Source organism: Mus caroli, unplaced genomic scaffold (genome assembly GCF_978045245.1).
Source record: "Mus caroli unplaced genomic scaffold, Mus_caroli_1 scaffold_1, whole genome shotgun sequence".
NCBI classification, from domain to species: Eukaryota; Metazoa; Chordata; class Mammalia; order Rodentia; family Muridae; genus Mus; species Mus caroli.
Window position 1 is genome coordinate 43,133,950 of NW_028227256.1, and position 17,971 is coordinate 43,151,920.

General features: G+C 40.5%; 1 protein-coding gene across 1 annotated transcript in view; it reads left to right on the forward strand.

The window, feature by feature from the left end:
* The window catches only part of LOC110287785 (dynein axonemal heavy chain 7), a 280,721-nt gene that overhangs the window by 10,843 nt on the left and 251,907 nt on the right, over nucleotides 1–17,971 (forward strand). Inside the window, exons 4-7 of the mRNA XM_085832216.1 lie at nucleotides 927–1,035; nucleotides 2,458–2,605; nucleotides 8,144–8,231; nucleotides 9,564–9,744. Coding sequence (XP_085688342.1) covers nucleotides 927–1,035; nucleotides 2,458–2,605; nucleotides 8,144–8,231; nucleotides 9,564–9,744 — 526 coding nt within the window. The remainder of the gene's footprint in view (nucleotides 1–926; nucleotides 1,036–2,457; nucleotides 2,606–8,143; nucleotides 8,232–9,563; nucleotides 9,745–17,971) is intronic.

The following is a 17,971-nucleotide window of genomic DNA, read 5'->3' on the forward strand; positions in this document are numbered from 1 at the left end:
ACAGAGACAAAGTTTGGAGCTGAGACAAAAGGATGGACCATCTAGAGACTGACACATCTGGGGATCCATTCCATAATCAGCCTCCAAATGCTGACACCATTGCATACACTAGCAAGATTTTGCTGAAAGGACCCAGATATAGCTGTCTCTTGTGAGACTATGCCGGGGCCTAGCAAACACAGAAGTGGATGCCCACAGTCAGCTAGTGGATGGATCACAGGGCCCCCAATAGAGGAGCTAGAGAAAGTAACCAAGGAGCTAAAGGGATCTGCAACCCTATAGGTGGAACAACAATATGAACTACCCAGTACCCCCCAGAGCTCGTGTCTCTAACTGCATATGTATGAGAAGATGGCCTAGTCGGCCATTAGTGGAAAGAGAGGCCCATTGGTTGTGCAAACTTTATCAGCTTCAGTACAGGGGAACACCAGGGTCAAGAAGAGGGAGTGGGTGGGGTACTTTTAGGATAGCATTGGAAATGTAAATGAAATAAATACCTAATTAAAAAAAACTTTCACCATAAACAAGACGTTTTCAAGGAGATTTGTTTAGCCTAGATTAGATAATGCACAACGTATGCAAGTAGCCCATTGGTTTGTATTGATATGTAGAATGTCATGCTGCTATCCATCAGATAAAAACAAGTTGAAAGAGATCTTGTAGACAGTGGCTGACATTGGAGTGAACAGATGATATGGAATAGACTCTCTAGGTTTAGGTAGTAGACACTCATAATCAAGTACCATTGGGGCTTTTGTGACGATTTCCTGATAATGTCTAGGCAAAAGAAGATCTGCTGATGATGGTTGTGTCTTCACAGAGGTCCTGATGTGCTTAGGAAGATGAGCCACCCTTATAAGTACTCATGTAGTAAGTGAAGCATTTTCTATATTACTTACTAACATTACTTAAATTTTCTATTTTAGACAGGAGTCAAGCCCCAGTGGCAGCAGACAGCTCCATCACTCCATTTAAATATGAAACAGGAAAACCCAATTCTAGAACCCTATCCTCTTAAAAATGAGCAGTCGTTTGGTAAGAACTTTATTTTATTTTATTTATTTATTTATTTATTTATTTATTTATTTATTTAGCCAAAATCATGGATAGTTAATAAAGCTATAAATTACAAAGTCCAAGCAGGATACATCATATAGAAAATTTTCTTCTATACGTTTCCTATCATTAAACAATTGTTTCCAGTTTCTAGTTATTTGAGGCCAGTCAAGGCTTTTTGTGAAAAAAAAAAAAAGTATTTTTTAACTCTAGTTTATTCTCTCATCATTTCACCTGTATGAGCACATACATAGACACACACACATACAAACCACACACACACACACACACATACACACACACAAATATCTTCTTCTTCTTCTTCTTCTTCTTCTTCTTCTTCTTCTTCTTCTTCTTCTTCTTCTTCTTCTTCTTCTTCTTCTCCTCCTCCTCTTCCTCCTCCTCCTCCTTCTTCCTCCTCCTCCTCCTCCTCCTTCTTCCTTCTCCTTCTCCTTCTCCTTCTCCTTCTCCTTCTCCTTCTCCTTCTCCTTCTCCTTCTCCTTCTCTTCCATTATCTTTTTGTTTCCCCCTCCCTCTCAGGTCCCCAACCCCTTTCTCCTAGCAAGTTTCTTCTGTATTTATTTAGGGTTGCCTGCACAAACTTGGGAAAGGTAACTTCTGGTGGCTACCACTGGGTGGGACCTTATGAGCCCACCCCTCTTCACAAAGTTGATGGACCTTCCCTTTCAAAACCTTTTTTTCTGAGAATGTCCTAAGTTGTGGATAATATTTCCAAATTAGTCATCTAAACAACAACTTTACTCTCGGGCCTGAAAGGCTAATAATTCAGTCAGTAAAGATGAGGACTATGGACCTGAGTTCCCTCTCCACATCCACAAAAGAGGCCAGCGGTAGCTGTGTGCCCTTACAGGCTCAGTGCTGCCATGAGATAGGGGGTTCCTGACGTTGGCTAGCTAGCCATCCAGCCTGACTTAGGAGCTTCAGGTAGCAGAGACCAGCTTCTGCACATGTGTGCACCCAGAGATGCATATGGACATCTTTAAACATTCTAATGTATAAGCACTTATTAGATGCATGCTTTTGAAACCAGGGATCTTTTACATTTTTCTTGAATAGTGTAACTTTGTTTTTATCATAGTCTAAATTTTAATCCTTTTAAGTGAGTCTAATACAAGTGTAACTAAAAATATTTATTATATTAATCAAAGCACCTCCACACTTCAACAATATTCTTAAAATAATTAGAGGATTCCATCATGGTGACTTAAAGTAGGCATTTAATTTTTTTTTTTTGTAGTAAAACAATATACATTAGAACTCTTTGAGATGAGAATGTAAAGTATGGAATATTTTTCTAGATGGTGCGGCAGCATCTTTCCTAAGGACGTACATGCTTTAACTTACCTTTTACACGAACAATTGTTGCTTTCTAAATTTAAGCTGACTACATGGAGCACTTCCAGCAAAAAGGCAAACGACTGTACCAAATCGATGATAAACGTTCTGTGCCATCAACTTCCAGAGCAAAGGTCAAATCTCCACAAAAGGAGAGAGAGAATTTCAGAAGCACCCTCGTCAAACTCATTATGTGAGTGCTGCAAGCTAAACTGCATGTTACCTCAGTAACCACTGGGAAGTAATAACTGAAAATATAAGCACCCTGTACATCTCTAGGACATGCCTCAAAGCCTTGTTACAGGGAGGTTAGTGTAAGAATAGAGAATGGGAGAGTTTGAGTCTACCCTGGTTAAGTATGTCTCACTTTTAAATAGTAAAAGGTGCCTGTGCTACTATGTGATGTCAGCCAAGTGAGCAGGGACTAGGTTGGAGTGCTGGCTGTCATCATGGTGGCTGTGAGAGGATTTGGTTGCCTCCCACCCCCAATTTGTCTGTTCAGGTGATATGATGACTTTTGTGATGTTGAAGTTCTCCTCATGTGGAAGGGTGAACATGCCTGGGTTTCAGAGCTCTCCATGGAGATGGGTGGAGGCTCTGATGATCCAGTCTTTGCCCTGTTCTCACACAGCTTTGTGGAGGTTGTTTGGTGCCCCCTTCTTGCTTCATTCTGACTCTCAGGGTGCTAACAACTACCCATGGAACACATAGGACTCATGACCTATTGTGGTAAGTGGCTCAGTCAGAGAAGGCCACTTACTTCTTCCATGGGCCATTTCTCTATCTGGACCTCTTGAGGGGAACCGTGGGTACTAAGAGCTTATGAAGAGCAAGTGGAGGTGTGTGTGTTCTCACAGTGCATGTGAATGTGCTTTCTGTTTGTTTGTTTGTTTGATTGATTTATTGATTGATTGATTTCATCCAGGATCTTACTATATAGTCCTGGATAGAGTCAAATTCACAATCCTGCCTGTGTCCCTCAAGTGCTAGAGGAAACACAGGTGTGTGTCATTGCAACTAGTCTAGAGTGGTTTTGAGTTTGCTGTTGTCAATGCCATGAGAATATTAGCATCTTGGGGCACTTGCATTACTTCTGTTGTTTTCTTTGCATGATCTCATTCAGATAAGCTGGTGTCAAATCAACACCGGATCCTTGGGAGAAAGAGCCCAGAGTTACACCTTTGTGGAAGAAATGCTCCTCACCCCTATTTCTGGACCAGGTTGAACACAAGGCATCATGCTGTATTGCATTGTATTGCTGAAGCATGAATACAATCCTCTTTTACTTTTTATTTCAAGATAGTGTTTTATTATATAGCTTAGAACTTGGCGTCATTTTTACATCAGCCTCAGTAATAGCTGGTACTGTAGACATGTGCCATAACACCTGGCAAGAAATAGGATCTTGTTTTGCTCCTTCCTACTCTTTGAGCCCTCCTCTTTCCTTCCTCTTTCCTCTTCTCCTTTACCTGGATGGATTAGATATAACAATTTAAATGCATAAAAATAGCAGCACTTAGTGAGTAGATGACTCAGTGTTATTGGCCAGCTCTTTGGAAAGTGATTCTGTTTGCTTATCTTGGATCCTCATGCCGTGCAGATTGGTCAGTCAGAAGGGCCCCAGTCAAACCCCACAGACACTGGATCATGGGGCAGCTGACAAGAGCTTCCTTGATTCAACTTCTTTTAATTTCTAGGCCTCATTTAAAAAGGAAAGAAAGAAGAACTCATGTTGGGTTTCAGTTTGATATAGGGTCTCAGTCTGAGTTCCTCATTTTATTCAGGTTTATAGAATTATCTTCTTCCTCAGTTGAGTGTGAAGACCTGAGGCCCCAGCCACTTAAGCACAGCTACAATCTCAGTATTTTTGCTAGCTCTGCCTTGACGACATATTTTCTTTTCAATTTAAAAAAAAGTATAATTTTCCCATTTATTGAAGGACAATTTGAAATTTATATTTATGCACAGAAAACTCAGTAGCGCACCTTTAACCTAGTTTGGTGGCAAGTTCCTTGGTCTTTGCTTTTTTCAGCTTGGCAGGGCAAGTCACACATTTGGACCATTGATTCCCCACCATTTCTGTTGTAATTGGTTCCAGTAGCTTCCACCAGCCTATCCAGAGTTCTTTACTCTTCCCAGTTAACATGCGAAAGCAACAGTGTTCCTACATGTGTTCCTGAGGACCACCTGCCCAGCCTTTGATGATGCAGTAGCCCCCTCCCCAGTAACATTGCAACACAGGACAGGCAGGAAGGACAACAGCTCGGTAGGGCTACATTGTGTCCAACCAGTGCCAGCTGAGCCTTCTTGTCCTCTTCCAAAGTCAGAGCTGTATTGATGCCTTCTTGAAGCACAGGTGATCTGTTCATGAGGATGGACTCTGCTTGTCTGCCTTTTTATGGCTGAAGCAGTGGGGAACTAACTACATACAGTCCATGGCTCAGGGAACTGGTTTATTCTCTGGTGATTACAGAACATACTGTTCCTGCAGCAGGCAGATGCAGTTGAGATACCTAACAAAGTGAGGGGGGTGGGAGGGAGCCTCATTTGCTCTGGACATCCTTTCCAGCACCCTAGTTCCCAGGCCCTTGTTCATAGAGAAGATGTGTAACCCTTTGGGTGTTCAGATTCTTCATAGCATCAGGTCCCAGGCTCGGTCTTCCTCTCTTCTTCCTTTCCTTCTGGCATCTTGTCCTGCTGGAGTAGAGAGAAATTTGCTGTTTTGTGATGATTTTTAAGCAAGGTGAAATGTTTGGGCCTGCTGCATCATGTCTCTAGCTCTGTTATCCAGTCTCTACTAGCCTCATAAAATAAATTGGGACTGTGACCTTTTTTCTCTGTTTTCTGAAGACTTTTCTGTAGAATTAGTTGGATTTCTTCCCTGACTGAATCCATTAGTGAGGCTACCTGGACCTGAAATTTTCTCTCTTTGAAATTATTAATTACTAGTTTAATTAATTTGCTTGATATTGATCTAGTCATATTTTTATTTTTTCTTGATCCATGTTTGGAACAATTTTGCCTACGGGGTGTGTGTCGTTTCCTTTCAGCAGTATAATTTTCTGTGTTATTAGCCATCAGGATAATCTCATTTTCTGCCACCTTTGGTACCAGTTGACTCTGGGTGAGAGCCTTTCTGGAGGCACCAGGCCAGTTGCTTGCCATTCTCCTGTAACAGGACAGAAGCATTTTAAGCTGTTGTCTGCCTTCTGTGACTGGTTTCTCAGTGGCTGAATTTTCATGGGGGAGGGGGAGGAGAAGGGAGAATGGGAGGGGGAAGGCGCGGAGGCGGGGAGGCGCGAGGTGCACGAGGCGGGGCATGAGGCGCCAGGAGCGAGGGGGGGGGGGCGCGAGGCGTGAGGTTGGGCGCGAGGCGGGAGGCGTGAGGTGCGAGGGGCGGGGCGCGAGACGTGAGGCGGGGTGGGAGAGGCAGGGCTGGCAAGGCAAGGTGCGCGAGGTGCAAGGCACGAGGTGGGGTGAGAGGTGTGAGGAGCAAGGCGGGGCGCGAGGCGTGAGGCGGGGTGGGAGAGGCAGGGTGCGCGAGGTGTGAGGCGCGAGGTGCAAGGCGCGAGGCGAGGTGGGGCGAGAGGTGTGAGAGGTGTGAGAGGGGAGGGAGAGGTGAAGGCCTGGAGAGGCGAGGGGGTGAGGGGCGGGAGAGGTGAGGGGGGAGGGGCGAGGGGGGAAGCAAGGCGAGTCGGGCTCTTTGGAAAGTGAACCTGCCTGCTCAGTTTAGATCCTCGTGCCATGGTTACTGGTCAGTCAGAAGGGCCCCAGTCAAACCCCACAGATACCAGACCATGGGGCGGCTGACAAGAGCTTCCTTGATGCATCTTCTTTTAATTTCTAGGCCTCATTTTAAAAGGAAAGAAAGAAGAACTCATGTTGGGTTTCAGTTTGAGATAGGGTCTCAGTCTGAGTTCCTCATTTCATTCAGGCTTATAGAATTATCTTCTTCCTCAGTTGAGTGTGAAGACCTGAGGCCCCGGCCACATAAGCACACATAGAGAGCAGGGAGGGAGAAGGGGAGAGAAGGAGAAAGGGGTCAGGGAGATGAGAGAGTCAGAGAGAGAGAGAGAGAGAGAGAGAGAGAGAGAGAGAGAGAGAGCTACCCTATTTTTTTTTTTAACTAGGGAAAGCATCTCCTACTCTGATTGCTTCAGTTCTGAATGAATGCCATTCTTCTGGAAAGAGCATGGCTGCTCAGACTCACAAGGATGCACAGATCCCTCTTTCCATATGTGATTAGCTGTGTGACCAACGGGGGGGTGGTGATGGTGGCTATTTCTTCTCTCTGACATTTAATTTCTTCTTCTGTGAAGTGGGGATAATTATGACTTTCAACAGTACATGTGAGACTTAGAAATAATGCTTGCAAAACCACTAAGGGCTTGACTGGTGGTGAATAGCTCTTATAGTTTCTGGTGAGCAGAATATAGACTTGTGGGTCTGTAGAGCTGAGGGGATGGGATGTTGACACTCTCTCAGAGAGTCCATAGTGGTTTCTACAAGTCTAGTGGTTTTCTTCCTTTCCGGCCTTAGTGACTACACCCTTCTAGTCATTATTCACACACAGGATGAAAAGTGGATGCTGATGATGTAGGAAGGCTGGCAGGATGGGGTTTCTGCACTAAAACAACCACAAATGCCACTTATTGAAGTCATGCATTTAGAGTGGTGCAATGTGAACCCCAACTTGATGATCTGAAAACACAGTATTATTTTTATTAGTTCCTTTATGGGCAAGCAACAGCATAATGAGATTACATTTGTGGTTAGAATAATCAATTCTTGTCTTCTTATCTACTTAATATTTTGAGGATCCTCCACTACTTTTGTATTCATATTCTTCTGTTTGGTAAAGATTTATTGATTACCTATCATCTCTTAAATTAAATGGACTTTTCTGTCATACTGAATATTCTGTTCACTGAATATTGGATTCTTGGAATTAGAAGAGACAAGTTGAGAGATATATCCTGGGTTCCTACTTTAGTATGGTTTCTTAGAAACATTTTCAATAAATCTTAGCATCTGCTACTCAATCAGTAAGGGGGACAGGTGTTTTTTATTCAGTACCACTGATTTGTATCAGCAGATGACACTGGGTTCTGGACCACAATGCAGAAGTGAGAGCTGGCCCAGCACAACCTGTTATTTGTGCTGGAGCTGTAAACTATGCCTTTCTGCACAGTGGAGCCCCAGGAAATGTCAGTGTGGTTTATGTCTGGGACAGCTTTTGAACCAAATTACATCAATCACAGGAGTTTTATGCACATAAACTTTAAAAAGGCAAAGGAACAAATGAGTTTCTTTGTTGCTTGGAGTCAATGTTTATGTCCCTAGAGATCTGAGACAAGGTCTTTAGAGAGTGTGACTGTATTTTCTGCAAAACAGCCCTTGAATTTCCTATCGTCATTTTATTTTAATCAGATTAATAAACAACATATTTTAGGGATAATACAAGAATATGCTTTGCAACTTCAAAGTAGAGAGAAGTCAGTATTTTAGTAGTGAAAGCAAACGAGCAAAGGCCACTGCAGGGGATGCTTCCCATGAAGCACGTCCAGTCGTCTCTGCACACATGTAGAGAAAGAGGCATGAAGCAAATATGTCCAACCATTTATTTTTCTGGTGATTTAGTAGAGAATAGTCCTGATGTTTTTACACCCATGTTTTGTGTTTGAACTGCCTTTGTACCTTTCTAACTCATCTTTGTTTATCACTGTCTTAGGCAACAAGATGGTGGTTTAGAGTCCGATGTCATTGATGAGAGCGATATTCCAAAAGCAACCACTACTGCAAGAGAGAAAGACATCTCGGTAACAACTCACTTCTGTCAATAGAACTGCAAATAGAAGGAAGAACTCAAAATACTGCGTGTCCTTGAGATTATTCCGTCCTTTCTTGTGTATCTTTGTGTGTACAGTAATGAACAGAGAGTTGCATCAGATTATTCTATTAGATTAAACATTCTTTCTCTTGCCACCTAAGATCCCAGTTAAGCAATTCCAAACCTGCCTGATCCCTTCCTAAAGTTTGTCCCAGTCATATACATCCTTACCCAACATTATTCTTTTATGATAATTTTTCTGAGTTATGATAATGGATATTCTAAAAAGCACATTAACTTATTTTAGAAGCAATAATTCTGGTGTTTCAAATGCATAAACATTTTTTAAAATATATGCATTAAGAATTATAACATCATAGGCTAGAGAGATGGTTTAGAGAACTGGCTGTTGTACTGGAACCCGGGTTTAATCCCATGCCCTCACACGGCACTTTATAACCATCTCCAGTCCCACGGAGTCTAACACCCTTTTTTGGATTCTATGGACAACATGCATGCATGTTGTGAACAGTCATACATGCAGACAAAACACCTAAACACATACAAAAAAATAAAAGCATTGTGAATTTGAAAATATTTTGAACTTTAACTTTTGTCCCAAGTGCTGTGTAAATAATTATGAAGGCTGGAGAATTATCAGATTTTAAAGTGATAATTAACATGTATAATATTTATAGCACAATAAAGGATAGAAATGGGCTGTCTTAATCAGTGTTTTACTTCTGGGCCTGGCATGGTTTTTGAAACCTCAAAGCCCACTTTAGTGACATACCTCCTTCAGCAAGCCACATCTCTTAATCAGTCCTTCCCAACAGTTCACAAACTGGGGACTAAACACACAAATATATGAGCCTATGCCTTTCCTATTCAAACCAGCACAATTCAGTTCTGTTGTATGCTTCTAGACTTAGTGTAAAAGGATACTGACTTGAATGCAGCTTTCACGATTGACCTCTGATCATCAAACATAAAAGTGCAGAACTAATAATATGTTCCAAAAATTTACAAACATCGACCTGCAATTGAGCATGTATTCTATTCCATACATCATCTATTTGATGATGTAACTTTGATGCTTATGATATAGATGTGAACTAAGAAAAATTGCTTTTGCTTGCAGGAAATAGCATTTTAAAAACTTAAGAAATCTTAAATAATGCTTATGTGACTTTCACAAAAGCCCTTTGTATTATTTATAGATACTTTGTTCTCCCCAGATGCATTTTCCCCTGTGGTTTTGTGTTCTGACCCCACTCTCCTTTACTGCAGTACTAAATCTCTGCCTCCTCACTTATCACAGAGGTATTACTACTACATTCGCCATGGACTTGATACTGATCACGTGGCCCCAATGGAAGACTCTTGGCTGGAGCACGTATTACAATTGGTTCCACAGCATCTGAAAATCCTGAATAATAGCATCATGGTCTTGTCCGATGAGATAAGAGAAGATTATCTTCTTAGTGTAAAGAAATCCATAGGTAAGTTGCTGTGTTTTCTACTTTGAGTATGTGTTGCCTTAAAGGCAAGTTTTGAGTTGAAAGTTAACACCTAATTTTGCCAAGTTCCCTTGGCTGATTTTGCTCTTTCCCACCTCATTGCTGCATTAAGACCTCACCAACTTTCTTTAATTTACTTAAGACCTCAGCCAACTTTCTTTAATTAGGTATAAAATTTTTTTTTACATTAACTTTGCTGTTGTGTATGGATGCTTTTGAGTTATAACATCAGAGCTGAGCAGCTGAACAGAGACCTTGTGGCTCCCAAAGCGGAATTATTTACCATATGGCCTTTTGTGTAAGAGATTTGTTGAACCATGCTATGGACTTAACAGATTGATTTCTAAGTATGAGTAGGTAATAAGAATATTTATTTGTTTATTTACATCCCAAACACTGCTCTTCCCCCTGTTCCTTCCTTCTCAGATTCCTGCTTCCATGCCCCCTTCTCCTCTGAGAGGGTGTCCCCCAATCCCCCCGTGTACTCCTTCCACCCTGGCACATCTCTGTCTCTGTCTCTGCCAGATTAGGCATATTCTCTTCCACTGAGACCATACAAGGCAGCTGTGGAGACTGAGCCTGAGCTTCATGTCTGCTACATATGTGCTGGGGGCCTCATTCCAAGCCTGTGTGTGCTCTTTGGTTGCTGGTATTCTCTGAGAGCTCCTAGAGGTGCAAGTTAGTTGACTCTGTTGGTCTTCCTGTTGGGCTCCCTTTCCCTTTAGGGCCTCCAGTCCTTCCCCAACTCTTCCACAAGTGTCCCTGACCTCTGTTCAGTGTTTTACTGTGGGTATCTGCATGTGTTTCAGTCTTCTTCTGCTGGGTCCTCTCAGAGGACAGTTAGGCTAAGCTCCTGTCTGCAAGCATAACAGAGTATCATCAATATCAGGGATTAGTGCTTGCCTATGGGATGGGTTTTGATCTGGGCTGGTTTTTGGTTGGCTTTTCCTTCAGTCTCTGATCCATCCCTGCATTGTTTTTAGACAGGACAAATTTTTGGGTTGAAAGTTTTGTGGGTAGGTTAGTGTCCTTATCCCTCCAGTGGGGTCCTCCCAAGCTACAAGAGGTGGCCTCTTCACCTTTCATGTCTACCACTGTTAGGCATCTTGGATAAGGTCACCTGCATTGACTCCTGAAGTCTACCCTACCCTAGGTCTCTGGGACTTCCTTCAGATTCTGGACCCCACCACCCAGCTGCAGATTTCCATTGTCCTGGCACTCTGGGCCTCTTTCTTGTCCCTCACCACACCTTATTCTGCTTCCCCATTTTCCTCCCCACCCCTGACTTGTTCCCTCCTTCCCTCTGCCTATGACTATTTCATTTCATTTCATTTCATTTCATTTCATTTCATTTCATTTCATTTCCCCTTCTAAGTGCGATTCAAGCATCCTCACTATGGGCTGTATCATGGGTATTCTGTACTTTATGGCTAATTTCCACTTATCAGGACAGTGTATGTTCTTTCAGGTTTTGGTTGCCTTATTCAGGATGATATTTTCTAGTTCCATCCATTTGCCTGTAAAATTCATGATATCCTTGCTTTTAATTGCTGAATAGTATCCCATTGTGCAAATGAGCCACATTTTCTGTAATCACTCTTTGGTTGAGGGACATGTGGGTTGTTTTTAGTTTCTGGCTATTATGAATAAAGCTGCTATAAACATAGTGGATGGAGCACATGTCCTTGGGGTACAGTGTGGCATCTTTCGGATATATGCCTAGAAGTGTATTTGGGTCTTCAGGTAGAACTCTTTCCAATTTTCTGAGAAACTACCAGATTGATTTCCAGAGTGGCTGTACAAATTTGAAATCCCACCAACAATGGAGTAGTGTTCCTCCTTCTCCACAGCATGGGCTGTCCCTTGAGTTTTTGATCTTAGCCATTTTGATTGGTGTAAGGTGGAATCTCAGGGTTGTTTTGATTTCCAATTTCCCTAATGACTATGGGTATTTAGCATTTCTTTAAGTGCTTCTTGGGCATTTGAGATTCCTCTGCTGAGAATTCTTTGTTTAGCTCTGTACCTCATTTCTTAATTGGGTTATTAGTTTTGTTAGAGTTTAACTTCTTGAGTTCTTTATATATTTGGTTATTAGCCCTCTATCAGATATAGGGTTAGTGAAGATCTTTCCCCTATCTGTAGGTTGCTGTTTTGTTCTGTTAATAGTGTCCTTTGCCTTAAAGGAGCTTTTCAGTTTCATGAGGTCCCATTCATCAATTATTGGTCATAGAGCCTGAGCCATTATTGTTTTGTTCAAGAAATTGTCTCGTGTAGCTAAGTGTTCAAGACAATATCCCACTTTCTCTTCTATTAGATTCAATGCATCCTGTTTTATGTTGATGTCCTTGATCCACTTGGACTTGAGTTTTGTGCAGTGTGATAAATATGGATATATTTGCATTCTTCTACATGCAGACATCCAGGTCTTTGATTCTATTCTACTGACCAACCTGTCTGTTTCTTTACCAATACCATGCCTTTAAAAACAATCATTATTGCTCTGTAGTATAGCTTGAGGTTTGGGATAGTGATTCTTCCAGAAGTGCTTTTATTTTTCAGGATTGTTTTGGCTATCCTGCATTTTCTGTTTTTCCATATGAAATTGAAAATTTCTCTGTCAAGGTCTGTAAAAAATTGTGTTGGAATTTGGTGGGGATTGCATTGAGAATTGCTCTTTGAATGTTTGTAAAAAATTGTGTTGGAATATTGATGTGGATTGCACTGAATCTGTAGATAGACATTGTCACAATGTTAATCCTACTGGATCCATCAGCATGGGAGATCTTTCTAACTTCTGATACCTTCTTCAATATCTTTCTTCAGAGACTTGAAGTTCTTGTCATACAGATCTTTTACTTACTTGGTTAGAGTTGCACCAAGATATTTTATGTTATTTGTGACTACTGTGAAGGGTTTTGTTTCCCCAATTGCTTTCTCTGCCCATTTATCATTTGTATAAAGAAGGGCACTTTGCTCAAGTTGTTTATCAGCTATAGTTCTCTGGTAGAATTTTGGGGATTGCTTATGTATATATACTATCATCTAATCCAAGAATCGTGATACCTTCCTTCTTCCTTTTCAGTTTGTATCCCCTTGATCTCCTTTTGTTGTCTTTTTGCTTTAGCTAGAACTTCAAGTGTACATTAAATAGATAGGAAGAGAATGGTCAGCTCTGTCTTTTTGTTTTTTTCAAAAAAATTTTTATTAGGTATTTTCTTCATTTACATTTCAAGTGCTATACCAAAAGTCCCCTATACCCTTCCCCCCACCTTGCTCCCCAACCCACCCACTCCCACTTTCTTGCTCTGGCATTCCCCTGTACTGGGGCATATAATCTTCACAAAACCAAGGGCCTCTCCTCCCATTGATGGCCGACTAGGACATCCTCTGCTACAGAGGGCAGCCTTGGCTTGTTCCTGATTTTTAATGAGGTTTATTCAAGTTTCTCTCCATTTAATTTACTGTTGACTATTGGCTTGCTTTATATATTTATTCATGAAACTTGAATTCCTGATCTCTCCAAGACTTTTAACATGAAGAGCTGTTGAATTTTATCAAAAGCTTTTTAAATATCTAATGAAATGATGATGTGATCTGTCTTCTTTCAGTTTGTTTATGTAGTGGATTATGTTGATGAATTTTCATAAATTGAACCATCCCTTTATCCCTGGAATGAAGCCTACTTGATTGTAGTGAAAATTTTTTTCAATGTGTTTGTGAGAGTTTTATTGAGTATTGAGTAGTTTTGCATCAATATTCATAGATGAAATTGGTCTGAAGTTCTCTTTCTTTGTTGAGTCTTTGTGTGGCTTAGGTATCAGGATAATTTTGGCCCCATAGAATGAATTAGGTAGTTTTCCTTCTGTTTCCTTTTTGTAGAATAGTTTGAGGCGTATTGGAATTAGCTCTTCTTTGAACGTCTGGTAGAATTCTGCACTAAAACCATCTGACTTGGGGTGTTTTGGTTGGAAAGTTCTTAATGACTGTATCCATTTCCTTAGGAGTTATGGGACTGTTTAAATGGTTTACCTGATCTTGATTTAACTTTGGTATGTGGTATCTGTCTAGGAAACCATTCATTTCTTTAAGATTTTCCACATTTGCTGAGTATAGGTTTGTGAAGTAATGATTTTGTGAATTTCCTCAGTTTCTGTTTTTATCTGTCTTTTCTGATTTTGTTAATTTGGATACTGTCCCTGTAACTTTTAGTTAGTTTAGCTAAGGGTTTGTCTATTCTATTGGTTTTCTCAAAAACCAGCTCTTAGTTTTGTTGATTCTTTGTATTGTTCTCTTTGTTTCTAATTGGATTGATTTCAGCCCTGAGTTTGGCTATTTCCTGCCCTCTACTCTTGAGTGGCTTTGCTTCTTTTTGTCCTAGAGCTTTCTTGTGTGCTGTTAAGTTGCTTGTATGAGCTCTCTCCAACTTCTTAATGAAGTCACTTAGTGGTATGGATTTTCCTCTTAGCAGTACTTTCATCATTTACTGGAAGTCTGGGAATGTTGTGCCTTCATTTTCACTGAATTATAGAAGGACTTCAATTTCCTTCTTTATTTCTTATCTGTCCAAGTGATCATTGAGTAAAGAATTGTTCAGTTTCCATAAGTATGTGTGCTTTCTGTGGTTTTTGTTGTTTAAGTCCATCACTAATCTGTGATTATCTGATAGAATACAGTGGGTTATTTCAATCTTCTTGTACCTTTTGAGGCTTGTGCCTGATTATGTGGTTAGTTTTGGAGAAGGTTCTGTGAGGTGCTGATAAGAACATATATTATTTTATTCATTATGTGAAAGATTCTGTAGATATCTATTAAATTCATTTGGTTTACAACATGTTAGTTTCATTGTTCTATTGTTCAATTTCTGTTTTAATGACCTGTCTATTGGTCAAACTAGGGAGTTGAAGTCTCTCACCATTATTGTATGGGATTCCATGTGTGATTTGCACTTTAATAATGTTTCTTTTACGAATATGGGTGCCTTTGCATTTGGGCCATAGGTCTTCATAATGGAGATGTTATCTTGGTGGATTTTTCCTTTGATGAGTATGAAATGACCTTCCCCTTCATCTGCCTTTACATGTTACTTGGTTTTTCCCTTGTAGCTTTAAATATTCTTAATTTGTTCTGTGCATTTAGTATTTTGAGCATTGTATGGTGGTAAGATTTTCCTTTTCAGTCCAATCTTTATGGTGTTTTGTAAGTTTCTTGTATGTTTATAGCTAACTCTTTCTTTAGGTTTGGGAAGTTTTTCTCTATGATTTTTGTCGAGATTGTTTTCTAGACCTTTAAACTGGGACTCTTTATCATTTTCTATTCCTTTTATTCTTAGGTTTGGTCTTTTTATATTGACCCAAATTTCCTAGATGTTTTTGAGTTAGGAAATTTTTACAGTTGGCATTTTTTTTGATTGATGTGTCCATTCCTTCTATTGTTTCTTCTACAGCTGAAAATTTCCCTTCTATCTCTCTTTACTCTGTTAGTAATGATTGTATCTCTATAGTTCCTGTTCTCTTTCCTAGGTTTTCCATCTCCAGGTTTGCCTCTGTTTGTGTTTCCTTCACTGCTTCTATTTCAATTTTAGTTCTTAGACCACTTTATTCATTTCCTTTTTCTGTTTGATTATTCCCCCCCTCCGAACTTCTTTTTTTCTCCTTTTTTAAAAATTAGGTATTTTCCTCATTTACATTTCCAATGCTATCCCAAAAGTCCCCCATACCCTCCGCCCCACTCCCTACCCACCCACTCCCACTTTTTGGTCCTGGCATTCCCCTGTACTGCGGCATATAAAGTTTGCAAGTCCAATGGGCCTCTCTTTACATTGATGGCCGACTAGGCCTTCTTTTGATACATATGCAGGTGGAGTCAAGAGCTCCGGAGTACTGGTTAGTTCATAATGTTGTTCCACCTATAGGGTTGCAAATCCCTTTAGCTCCTTGGGTATTTTCTCTAGCTCCTCCATTGGGGGCACTGTGATCCATCCAATAGCTGACTGTGAGAGTCCACTTATGTGTTTGCTAGGCCCTGGTGTAGTCTCACAAGAGACAGCTATATCAGGGTCCTTACAGCAAAATCTTGCTAGTGTATGCAATGGTGTCAGTGTTTGGAGGCAGATTATGGGATGGATCCCTGGATATGGCAGTCTCTAGATGGTCCATCCTTTTGTCTCAGCTCCAAACTTTGTGTCTGTAACTCCTTCCATGGGTGTTTTGTTCCCAATTCTAAGAAGGGGCAAAGTGTCCACACTTTAGTCTTTGTTCTTCTTGAGTTTCATGTGTTTTGCAAATTGTAACTTATATCTTGGATATTCTAAGTTTCTGGGCTAATATCCACTTATCAGTGAGTACAAATCATGTGAGTTCTTTTGTGATTGGGTTACCTCACTCAGGATGATGCCCTCCAGGTCCATCCATTTGCCTAGGAATTTCATAAATTCATTCTTTTTAATAGCTGAGTAGTACTCCATTGTGTAAATGTACCACATTTTTTGTATCCATTCCTCTGTTGAGGGGCATCTGGGTTCTTTCCAGCTTCTGGCTATTATAAATAAGGCTGCTATGAACATAGTGGAGCATGATTCTTTCTTACTAGTTGGAATATCTTCTGGATATATGCCCAGGAGAGGTATTGCGGTATCCTCCGGTAGTACAATGTCCAATTTTCTGGGAATCTGCCAGACTGATTTCCAGAGTGGTTGTACAAGCTTGCAATCCCACCAACAATGGAGGAGTGTTCCTCTTTCTCCACATCCTTGCCAGCATGTGCTGTCACCTGAGTTTTTGATCTTAGCCATTCTGACTGGTATGAGATGGAATCTCAGGGTTGTTTTGATTTGCATTTCCATGATGATTAAGGATGCTGAACATTTTTTCAGGTGTTTATCAGCCATTCGGTATTCCTCAGGTGAGAATTCTTTGTTTAGCTCTGAGCCCTATTTTTTAATGGGGTTATTTGATTTTCTGGAGTCTCCCTTCTTGAGTTCTTTATATATATATATTGGATATTAGTCCCCTATCTGATTTTGGATAGGTAAAGATGCTTTCCCAATATGATGGTGGTCTTTTTGTCTTATTGACGGTGTCTTTTGACTTACAGAAGCTTTGCAGTTTCAAGAGGTCCCATTTGTCAATTCTCAATCTTACAGCACAAGCCATTGCTCTTCTATTCAGGAATTTTCCCCCTGTGCCAATATCTTCAAGGCTTTTCCCCACTTTCTCCTCTATAAATTTCAGTGTCTCTGGTTTTATGTGGAGTTCCTTGATCCACTTAGATTTGACCTTAGTACAAGGAGATAGGAACTGATCAATTCACATTCTTCTACATGATTACCACCAGTTGTGCCAGCACCATTTGTTGAAAATGCTGTCTTTTTTCCACTGGATGGTTTTAGCTCCCTTGTCGAAGATCAAGTCACCATATGTATGTGGGTTCATTTCTGGGTCTTCAATTCTATTCCATTGGTCTACTCTTCTGTCGTTATACCAGTACCATGCCGTTTTTATCACAATTGCTCTGTAGTAAAGCTTTAGGTCAGGCATGGTGAATCCACCAGAGGTTCTTTTATCCTTGAGAAGAGTTTTTGCTATCCTAGGATTTTTCTTATTCCAGATGAATTTGCAGATTGCCCTTTCTAATTTGTTGAAGAATTGAGTTGGAATTTTGATGGGGATTGCATTGAATCTGTAAATTGCTTTTGGCAAGATAGCCATTTTTACAATGTTGATCCTGCCAATCCATGAGTATGGGAGATATTTCCATCTTCTGAGATCTTCTTTAATTTCTTTCTTCAGAGACTTGAAGTTCTTATCATACAGATCTTTACTTCCTTAGTTAGAGTCACACCAAGGTATTTTGTATTATTTGTGACTATTGAGAAGGGTGTTGTTTCCCTAATTTCTTTCTCAGCCTGTTTATTCTTAGTGTAGAGAAAGGCCATTGACTTGTTTGAGTTAATTTTATATCCAGCTACTTCACCGAAGCTGTTTATCAGGTTTAGGAGTTCTCTGGTAGAATTTTTAGGGTCACTTATATATACTATCATATCATCTGCAAAATGTGATATTTTGACTTCATCTTTTCCAATTTGTATCCCCTTGATGTCTTTTTGTTGTCAAATTGCTCTGGCTAGGACTTCAAGTACAATGTTGAATAGGTAGGGAGAAAGTGGGCAGCCTTGTCTAGTCCCTGATTTTAGTGGGATTGCTTCCAGCTT